Source organism: Orycteropus afer, unplaced genomic scaffold (genome assembly GCF_000298275.1).
Source record: "Orycteropus afer afer isolate SDZICR_OR568_19922 unplaced genomic scaffold, OryAfe1.0 scaffold00040, whole genome shotgun sequence".
NCBI lineage: Eukaryota > Metazoa > Chordata > Mammalia > Tubulidentata > Orycteropodidae > Orycteropus > Orycteropus afer.
This window is the reverse complement of record NW_006921627.1, coordinates 11,811,986-11,822,121: the sequence shown is the minus strand read 5'-3', so window position 1 is coordinate 11,822,121 and position 10,136 is coordinate 11,811,986. Positions and strand designations below refer to the sequence as shown.

The 10,136-nt window shown below is 47.0% G+C and overlaps 1 protein-coding gene across 1 annotated transcript; it reads left to right on the top strand.

Annotated features, from left to right (window-relative positions):
- Positions 1–1,397: 1,397 nt before the first annotated feature.
- On the top strand, positions 1,398–9,942 carry LOC103193813 (acrosin binding protein). Its single transcript, XM_007937099.1, has 10 exons — positions 1,398–1,440; positions 1,762–1,980; positions 2,195–2,289; positions 2,993–3,110; positions 4,058–4,523; positions 5,012–5,144; positions 7,095–7,274; positions 7,396–7,563; positions 9,225–9,308; positions 9,820–9,942. Exons 1-10 carry the CDS (start codon positions 1,398–1,400, stop codon positions 9,940–9,942), a joined length of 1,629 nt encoding a protein of 542 aa, XP_007935290.1.
- The last annotated feature ends 194 nt before the right edge of the window (positions 9,943–10,136 follow it).

Genomic DNA, 10,136 nt, shown 5'->3' with positions numbered 1-10,136 from the left:
AGCCTTCCTCTCTATTTCCTGCCTAGGTAGGCCCTAACTTTTGTTTCATGGCTTCTATCTCTGCCTGTCCTTGAACTCTCTGCTATGCTTACATCTAAGCCTCACCACCTATTGGGCAAATGGCTTCTCTAAGCCTTTTTGTCCTCGTGTAAAATAGGGATGATGATAACTGTCCACTCTGTGGGATTTACTGTGGAAACTGAAAAATAAAAACAACATAGGACCTACTCAACTAAAGATACTGTCAAAAATAAACAACTCAAAACACTATTAACATTGCTATGTAGGCTTAGTAATCAGTTTGCAAATTTGGCAGTGCATCATACCAAATAAATCAGTGTTAAAATTAATTAAAATTTTCATTGTGCTTTATACAATGGTCAAATGCTTGCTGGTATCCAAAAGGTTGACAGTGTGAACCTACCAGCCACTCTTGGAGAAAAAACTTGGCAATCTGCTTCCATAAAGACTGCAGTGTAGGGAACCCTATGGGGCAGTTCTACTCTGTCCTGTGGGGTCACAATGAATAGCAATTAATGACACAAAACAACATAACTACATAATTTTATCAGGAACCTTGAACAAAAAATTTGATTGGTTGACAATTATGTCTCATAAAAGTAGTACTTGCTCAAACATTTTCATCAACGCTTAAATAGAAACCTTACTAAGACAATCCCATGGTAAGTGAGATGAGTACAAAACCTCTGTAGTCTTGGAAACAGGATATTCATTAATTGTTCTCTGAAACAATGAGTTTCAAGTGTTAGAGTGAACCCCAACACCTAAATAAAATTATGTGAAACAAGACAAGCTGCTTTTAAAAGTTAGTTTAGGGCATAGCTATAGGCATTAAAGATATATATGTATAAAATTATACAGCACATAGATTTCTAACATCTAATAACAAAAAACAAACTCATTGCTATCATGTTGATTCCCTGTCATAGAGACGCATATTGGGTTTCTGAGCGGTACCTCTTTATGGGAGAGCGGCTGATGAGATTGAACCGCCAACCTCCTGCTTAGTGGTCACATGCCTTAGGCACTATGCCACCAGAACTCCTTAACATTTGATAGATGACTTTATTTAGTGTCGTGGGTAAGATAACTGTTTTCATAAAGGAAAACATAGTTTCATTTCACAATTCGAAACAAATGTTCTCTTTTGCCATCATTTTGAGTGGGGTCATGGCCCGTCAGCAGCCACACACCTGGAGCTCTCCTGGCTTCCCCGCAGCTCCCGAGTCAGTTTCCCGAGGCCCCGCCTCTTGCGTTTGTGACGTCTCCATCGCACCTTCCTGCTCCCCGCGCTCTAGCCCGCGCTCTGCCGGCTCTTTCTGTGGCTTCGGGCCCGTTGGAGGCTGCTTTGGTCTGGGAAACTCGGATCTGGGGCCATGAGGAAGCTAGCTGCTGGCTTCCTAATTTCGTTCCTGAAGGGTGAGAGGTTTCTGTCTGTTCCGGTGGTCTCTCCCTGCATTCAGCCTGTACTCCCTGATAGCCCCTCTTACGGTATCGGAAATGCTTTTTCTTAGTGGTTAGTTTGAGTCTACTTCCTAACTTCTGAGATCCATCCAGTGTCCTTCTCCGTGGGGTCTGACCTTTGCCTCTGTCCCTAGAATTCTTTTACACCTGGTCAGCAGAGCTCATCCGTCCAGGACCCCCCTTACAGGAGGCCTTGGCTGCTAGTCTGGGTCTGTCCTTTGCCCTGAGCCAATTTGAATGTTTGGTCTATCCAGCCATCTGTTCCCCACCCTGCAGTGCTTCTCCTGAATCCAGCACCTGCCCCAGCCCAGGATACGACTTCGAGCTCCACTCCAGGCAGCCCTCTCTCTCCCACCGAGTATGAACGCTTCTTCGCACTGCTAACCCCAACCTGGAAGGCAGAGACAACCTGCCGTCTCCGTGCAACCCACGGCTGCCGAAACCCCACGCTCGTCCAGCTAGACCAGTATGAAAACCATGGCTTGGTGCCTGAAGGTAAGAGCCAGAATAGTAGAGAAATGAAGGCACCTAGAGCTCACTCAAAGCTCAGGGCAGAAGCCCTGTACTCACTTGAGACGGGAAGGATATGGATGACACCTCACCTTGAAACCACATCCTCCTCCACCCTCCAGGCACCAAGGAGTCCACTGGCCTTTGTGGGAAGGGTTTTCCTAAGATTTTTACCTTCTCCTCCTCGGCCCTTTCCCAGGTGCTGTCTGCTCCGACCTCCCTTATGCCTCGTGGTTTGAGTCGTTCTGCCAGTTTACTCAGTATCGTTGCTCCAACCACGTCTACTATGCCAAGGTGAGGCCCAAGGCAAAGATTGAATCTGTTGTCCCATGGCCACAAGAGAGGTGGTGGTGGCAGGGAATCGAAGAGCTCCAAGAGGACCATCCTTAGATCCTCCCTCCTCAACATCTTGCCAATCCTTTACCCAACTTGGGGGTGGCACAGTAGTTAAAGCATTCAGCCCCTCACCAAAACGTCAGTGGTTTAAACGCATCAGCTGCCCTGCGAGAGAAAGATGAGGCAGCCTGCTTCCATGAAAGTTTACAGCCTTGGAAACCCTATGGAGCAGTTCTGTCCTAGAGGGTTATTATGAGTTGAAACTGACTCTATAGCAGTGGGTATTATTTTTTGGTTTGGTTACCCAAGTTATATATGAATTGAGGCTCACTTTGAACACTCAGACTACCTGAACAATGCTGTCATTGTGAGAAAAGTAGGGAAGGGATGGGAAGAGGGCAAAGAAATAAACTCTTCCATTTCTTCTAAGAAGCCAATGATTTCATTCAAATCAAATGCAGAAGAGTGAAGGCAGGTGTGTGGCCCAGACAGACTGAGCTGCATCTTACAGGGGGATCCTTTCTCAAGTCTAGAGGCTTCTAGCAGGGGCTGTGTCCTTTTATCCCTGCTCAGGAACTGAGTGAAAAGAAATGCTGGGAAAGGAAGTAGGAGAAATACACCCTTTGGGAAAGACATTTCTACTTTACTTCTCTCCCTGCAGAGGGTCCGGTGCTCCCAGCCCATCTCCATTCTCTCACCTAACACTCTCAAGGAGATTGACACTCCAGCCGAAGTCCCGCCCACCACGATGACCTCCCCCATCTCATCACATGTCACAGGTGACTACCAGCAATTCCATCCACAAGTCCAAGAAGCCGGAGTTTAACATCAGTGGTAGGGAAATGGGAAGGCTGTTGAGAAGCAAAGAGGGAGGAACAGGCAAATAGCTATTTCATAAGGGAGAGCCTGTTTTGTATGAGCACAGTTAGGGCTTTTCTATCTTAGAATCTCTCCCACCATTTCTTACATCTCTGCCCCAGATCAATTTTTTTTTCCCCTAAGTCTCAGAGATATTTCTGTACTTGAAACTCCTCTGGGACTTTTGAGCTAACACCTTTAGTTTAGATAGGGATACCTTGTTTTATTGTACCTCACTTTATTGCACTTCTCAGATACTGCATTTTTTACGAATTGAAGGTTTGTGGCAACCCTGTATTGAGCAAATTTATCAGCGCCATTTTTCCAACAGTACATGCTCACTTTGTGTCTCTGTGTCACATTTTGGTATTTCTCTCAATATTTCAAACTTTTTACTAATGCTATTGCATACTTAATAGCCTTCAATATTGTATAAACATAACTTTTAATGCATCAGGAAACAAAAAATTTCGTATGGCTTGCTTTATTGTGATATTCACTTTATTGCAGTGGTCTGGAACCAAACCTGCAGTATCTCTGAAGCATGCCTGTAGTTGCTAGCTATTCCGAATACTTGGTGTTTCCTAAGTGAAAGGGACAAAAGGTGGTATTTGAGGTGGGAGTTAGGAAAAGGGTCATTTGTAAGGGAGGTAGGAAGGTGACACATACCAACAACACTGCAATTTTACTATATTGGTAGTCTTTGAATACTAATTATTTTCTTTGTTTTTTTATACATGACTGTGTGTGTGAGTGTGATGTGGTCTGCTTTAATTTGCCTGTGTGTTGTGTCAGTGTCCCTTTGTGAACAAAGATACACAGGGGCTGTGAGCCTGATGGTTCATTTCCCTCTCAAACCCTGCTACAGCCACAGAGCGACAGGCTTTCCAGCCCTGGCCTGAGCGACTCAACAACAACGTGGAAGAGCTGCTACAGTCCTCCTTGTCGCTGGGAGGTCAGGAGCAAGCATCAGATCACAAGCAGGAGGAAGGGCAGGATCACAAGCAGGAGCAAGGGCAGGAGCACAAGCAGGAAGAGGAGCAGGAACAGGAAGAGCAAGAGGAAGAACAAGAAGAGGAAGCAAAGCAGGAGGAAGGACAGGGGACAGAGGAAGGACTGGAGACAGTGTCTGGGCTGCAGACAGACCGAGAGTCCAAGTTTCAGTCTGAATCTTTATCTTCCAACCCTTCCTCCTTCACTCCTCGGGTGCGGGAAGTGGAGTCTACTCCTATGATGATGGAGAACATCCAGGAGCTCATTCGATCAGCCCAAGAAATGGGTGAAATGAATGCAGTAAATGATGAGAACTCCTGGAAAAATCCAAACCGTGGCAGGTAAAGGACATTCTGACTCCCTTACTGGCCCTGCCCTCTCTGCTGCCTTTTTTAGGAATAAGAGGCCTCCCTTCCCAGCTTCAGCCTCCAGTCCCACTCAGACCTGGCTGGTCTTTAGGCACATCTAGCAACTGCCTGCCTCATCCACTCTGTGCCCATCATTAGCTTAAGCACTGTGCTTGATGCTCATTCTCTATGTGATATAGTGGAATGAGTACTCTACCTAGAGTTACCAGCCCTGAGTTGTGTTCTTGTTTCTGGCACCGCTTAGCTCGGCAACCTTGAGAAAGTCACTTCCCCTTTCGAGACCTCAGTTCCTCATTTGTAAAAGAAGCCAGTTGGTCCGACAGGCTCTAAGGCCCCATCCAGCATGCTCAATGTGTATAACTAAGACCAGATGCTAAAGGGGAGGGGAAGAGAGTAGATGTGGCTTTCTCTGCTCCTAGCCCTCTACCCATTCCCCACCAGCCAGTGCTGTCTTCTTGCAGCCTCCTGCAGCTGCCCCACGTGGAGGCCATGCTGGTGTTGTGCTATTCCATTGTGGAGACCACCTGTGTCATGTCCCCTACCGCCAAAGCCTGGCAGTTCATGGAAGAGGAAATCCTTGGTTTTGGGAGGCCGGTATGCACTTTATGCTGTTTAACAGATACATGCTCATTGGGCATCCCCTGGACATGAGGGATGGACAGTTATACAGAAAGCACAAGGCATGGTGGGAGAGATTCTCTGCCAATAGGTATCCCTTCTCTGGAAAAACATCTTCTCCAGCCCACCTTAAAAGAGGAAGATTCAAGTCCTTGTCAGGAATCCACCCAGTCCGGAATTCATTCTTCAGCTCCCTGAGTTGTTACACCTTGAGTCACCTCTTGATCATTTACCATTGTTCATATCTGGCATTTCCTTAGATTCAGTTCTCCTTTTCAGAGAGCATAGAGTCCATTTCAGAGAATCTATAAAGATAGTTCAGTTTTAATGTATTTTCAACACCTTTCAAGTCTATTCCCAGGAAAATACACTTTAGATTTTCAGTTTCTATACTTTAACATTTGTTGAGTGCTACTATGCCTCCATTCATCCATTTGTTCAACAAACAATGGTTGGATATCAACTTCATACTCAGTATTTGAGATCTTAACAGTGAGTACAATTGATCCAGTCTTCTGTCCTCTTAGTCTAGTGGCAGAGACAGATGAGGAAACGGATAGCACAGTGTGATGGGATAAATGCTGGGAAAGGGATAAGTACAAAGTGTAGAGAGCAGATAGGGGTACAATTCACCTATGTTTGGGAGGATCAGAGAATGCTTCTTAGGGGAACTTATGCTCCAATTGAGATCTGAAGATGAAAAGCAGTTAGTCAGACAAAAGAGGGGGCCTGGTATAAGGTTCCTGGTAGAGGGAATAGTATGTGCAAAGGCTCTGGAGCAAGAAAGAATGGAGGTTTCATGAGGGACCAAGAATGACCATACTACTTCTGTCTTAAAGGTCCTAGAGCACATTAAGGTGTGAGTATGTATACAGTAGTAAAAGATGTGTAGTAGGTATTGAAGAGATATTTTAGAAAAATAGTGGTAGGAAGTTCAGGGTTCACAGAGAGCTCAATGGCTGTTAGGATTTGGTTAAGGGAACAGTAAGGAGTCCATTTTACCTGGAGCAGAGCAGCAGGATATAGAATCAAAGGAGATAGTCAGGGTCACAATGTGAAAAATCTTGAATAGCAATCTAAAGCATTTATTTTTAATTTGGTAGGAAAGGGGAATTCAATATAGTTTTTAGGCAGGGACATGCTGCTGCTGCTACTGTGAGGAATACACAAGGTGATGTAAGAGCTTCCATGCACTGTGATGAGCTGTGTCCATTGCTGAGGAAGGAGGATGACGGGCTTGACTGGAGACTTCTTAGCAAGATCCTCCTGATAGTGCTGAGGGAGCGAAATCAGGGTAGACAATCCAGCTGAGAGATGGGTAACTCTAATCTACAATGAGGTTTCTAACCTGGGTGCTTGGGTCAAGCATAGGTTTTGGAATTGTGAGGCTGCGGTTCCATATCCCAGCTCCATCATATATTGAATGTGTGGGTTTAGGCAAGCTACTTAGCCTCAGTAAGCCTCAGCCTCCTAATCAGTCAAATGGGGTTATTATTAGTACCTACCTGTTATAGGGTTCTTGTGAGGACTGAATGGCATTTATGGTTCAAGAAGAAGAGAGTATGAGTTCTTTTCAGTTAGGCTAAGTTAGGGGTTGTTATAGGTCACCAATGGCAATGAAGATTTGGAGCTTGGGCAAATGATCAGAGCTGGTGATAAAGATTTGGGTGTCATCTGCAGGGAGGTGTAGTTTACCTGGAATTGAATAAGTCACTCAAGAAGAGGGTGCTGAAAAAGCAAGCTGAGGGGTGATCCTTGAAGAACCCTTGGGAGAAAGGAGCAGGGAGAAAAGCCAGAGAAGCTTTCTGAAGAGCCTTAATGAAGAGATTCTCCAGGGCGGGCAGGGACGCTCTGAAGGCTGTGGTGTGGGAGAGGGCAGGCTGTCAATTCTCCGCCTCAGCCTTGCTCCTGCATTCCTTACCCTAGGTCTGTGACAGTCTTGGGCGGCGACACACACCTACTTGTGCCCTCTGTGACTTCTGCTCCCTGAAGCTGGAACAGTGCCACTCAGAGGCCAATCTGCAGCGGCAGCTGTGCGACAACTCCCACAAAATAGCCTTTGTCAGCCCCTTCCTCGCATCCCAGAGCATATCCACCGGCACTCAGGTACCTAGCAGGGCAGCTTGCAGTAGAGGACATCACAGGCTCCAGGCAGAATGGGGCCGTGGGAAGGGAGACCCACAGAGGAATAGGGGCCTGCACCTCTCCCCTATCCCCTAAACTACAGGCGGGGCCCAAACAAGCAGGCCGCTTTTATGGGCTGGATTTGTATGGTGGACTCCGCATGGACTTCTGGTGTGGGCGACTTGCCACAAAGGGCTGTGAAGATCCTCGAGTCGCCAGCTGGCTGCAGACTGAGTTCCTCAGCTTCCAGGATGGCGATTTCCCCACTAAGGTCAGAGACTTTCTCCAAAGCCCAGCCCCACCCCAGGGTGTTACTGCTCTAGGTAGCCTTAGGAGCTAGAATGAGCCTTAGGCCCCTGGTTTCTGAGCATCAGTCCTCCACTGTACCCCCTGCCACTTTCCACTGCAGTGACAGTGCCCAGCAGCATGGAATAGGATCATGTTGGGCAAAAGGGTAGGAATCTGGAGAGGTGGGATGCATATGACTAGAAGACAGGAAATCAAGGTTCTGGTCCCAGCTCAGCCAGCTGAGTGGCTTGGTCAAGTAAGTCACTTCCCCTTCTAGGTCAAAGTTACTCAAACCAAAAATAAATAAATAAATAATAACACCCCCCCCGCCCCGCCATCTAGTTGATTCTGGCTCATAGCAACCCTATAGGACAGAGTAGAACTCCCCCATAGGGTCTCCAAGGCTGTAAATCTTTTTTTTTTTTTTTTTTTTAATTGTGATTTAGGTGAAAGTTTACAAAGCAAATTCCATTTCCACATAGCAGTTCATAAACATTTTTGTTTCATGACATTGACTGTAATTCCCCACAATGTAACACCTCTCTTCCCTCTTCTTCTCTGTAGTTAGTTACCTCTTCCCTGTGTCCTTCCGTTTCATGCACTCCCACCTGCCTAGCTGTCTCCCACTGCAAACACTGCCCTTCTGTTCTGCCACGATTGATCTCTCCGAGAAATGTATCTACCTGATGTAAATGTTCACCCCATATGCCAAGGTTGTAAATCTTTAGGGAAGCAGACTGCCACATCTTTTTTTTCCAAAGAGTGGCTGGTGGGTTCAAACTACCCTTTAAGTTAACTATTTAAGTTAACAAGTGCTTAACTATTGCAACACCAGGGGTCCTTAAAGTTCCTCATCTTTGCAGTAGATGACTAGGTGATACATGAGATGCTGCCCAGCCCTGTGATCCAGAGCTTCCCAACCTCAGTCTGTCAGGCTCTTTCCCCAACTCTTTTAGCACTTTCCCTGCTCAATAAAAGTAACCTTGCTCCACTCCCCTCAAAGTTACACCCCTGTGGAACTACCTGTTGATTCTGAGAGTCAGGCTCCTCCTTCCTATAGGCAAAGAAAAGTAGGGGCAGCTTAAGACAGGCTGGTAGCTGAACCAACGGGTCCATGCCCACATCTTATCTCTTGACTCCTAGATTTGGAAGGAGTCTCAGAGACCATTCTAGCCACCCCTCTGGATTTCTAGATGGGAGGGCAAGGGCCAAAGAGGGAAGTAATTATCCAAAGTCACAATTAGAGGTTCTTCTATCCTCTCTCTCACTTATATCACCAGAAGGAGCCTGATACTGGACCACTAATGGGGCCCTCTTCCCATATTCTCCCTTAACTCCCCTTTCCTTTCCCCATTCCTTAGTCACTTTCCCAACAAGCTAGCAGCAGGGCAGTCATTTCTCATTCTCCCAGGCGCCTGGCTCCTGCCCAGCAACTTAACTGTGACTGAGGGTGGCAGAGAGAAGCAGAAGGGAAGAGGAAGCCTGTTCCTCAAAGAGGAAGCCAGGGAGGGAGTATCCAAGGTGGGGAAGACCTGATTCTCAAGGGCCCCACCCGTACTCCTGGTTCTCCCATTGTGATATTTTCTGGAGGGCTAATATCTTCTGGGACTTCTGACACCTCCCCATCCTTTGATCCTGCCTTAGATTTGTGACACAAACTATGTGCAGTACCCGAACTACTGTGCCTTCAAAAGCCACCAGTGTCTGCTGAGAAACCAAGATCGAAAGGTGAGCCCCCTCCATCCCTTCCTCCTCCTCCACCAGCCTCTCAATTAGTCATCAAGGTTGGTCTACTCTGAGCTCTCTAAGAGCAGCCAGGAATGGAGAACAGTTTTCCACCTGCATCTGTGGGCAGAGGCCTCCACCAGAGCTCTCTCTCTTCCACTCCACTCTTGGAGTAAGCAAGGCTTTCTCGAGTTAGGAGGTTGGCCCGGAAGGATGCTATAGGTGAGAGTTGCCCTGAGGGCACCGTCAGAAGAACCCTCAGCTGGGTTGAGAACTGGATGTTGTCTCAGGCTTGCCTCCCAGTTTTACTCACCAAGTAGCCTAGGATAAGTCACTTCCCCTTCTGAGCCTCCTCCTCCTTGTTTCTGAAAGGAGGGGTGGGGGTTGGGCTACTTGGTGTCTCATACATCTTTTTAAAAACCCACATCCAAGTTTCCTTCTTCCCTGTATTGCCTGTATCCTCTGGTTCTTATGGGGCTTCTGACACCCTTCCCCCACCTTCACACCCCTGTAGGTGTCCCGTATGAGATGTCTGCAGAATGAAACTTACAATGTGATGACTCAGGCCAAAAGTGAGGATCTTGTGCTTCGCTGGAGCCAGGAGTTTAGCACCTTGACTCTTGGCCAAGCTGGATGAGCTGGGGCCCAACCTGCCCCCACCCTGCAGCCCAACTTTTCCAAATTCTCCATCATTCCTAAATGCTCTATCAGTTTATGTCCAGGCTAACCCATAAGGTCTCTTATCTGGACCCTCTTCATGTTTTCCTTGGGTTGGGGAAGTAGTCCTGGAGAGACCTGTCATGGGAGCTCCATCTACCCTAAAGGATGTCT

Coding starts and splice junctions, on each gene's coding strand:
- LOC103193813 (XM_007937099.1), top strand. CDS start 1,398: ATGAGGAAGCTAGCTGCTGGCTTCCTAATTTCGTTCCTGAAGG. Junction 7,275..7,395: donor GCATATCCACCGGCACTCAG/GTACCTAGCAGG, acceptor CCTAAACTACAG/GCGGGGCCCAAACAAGCAGG. Junction 7,564..9,224: donor ATGGCGATTTCCCCACTAAG/GTCAGAGACTTT, acceptor ATCCTGCCTTAG/ATTTGTGACACAAACTATGT.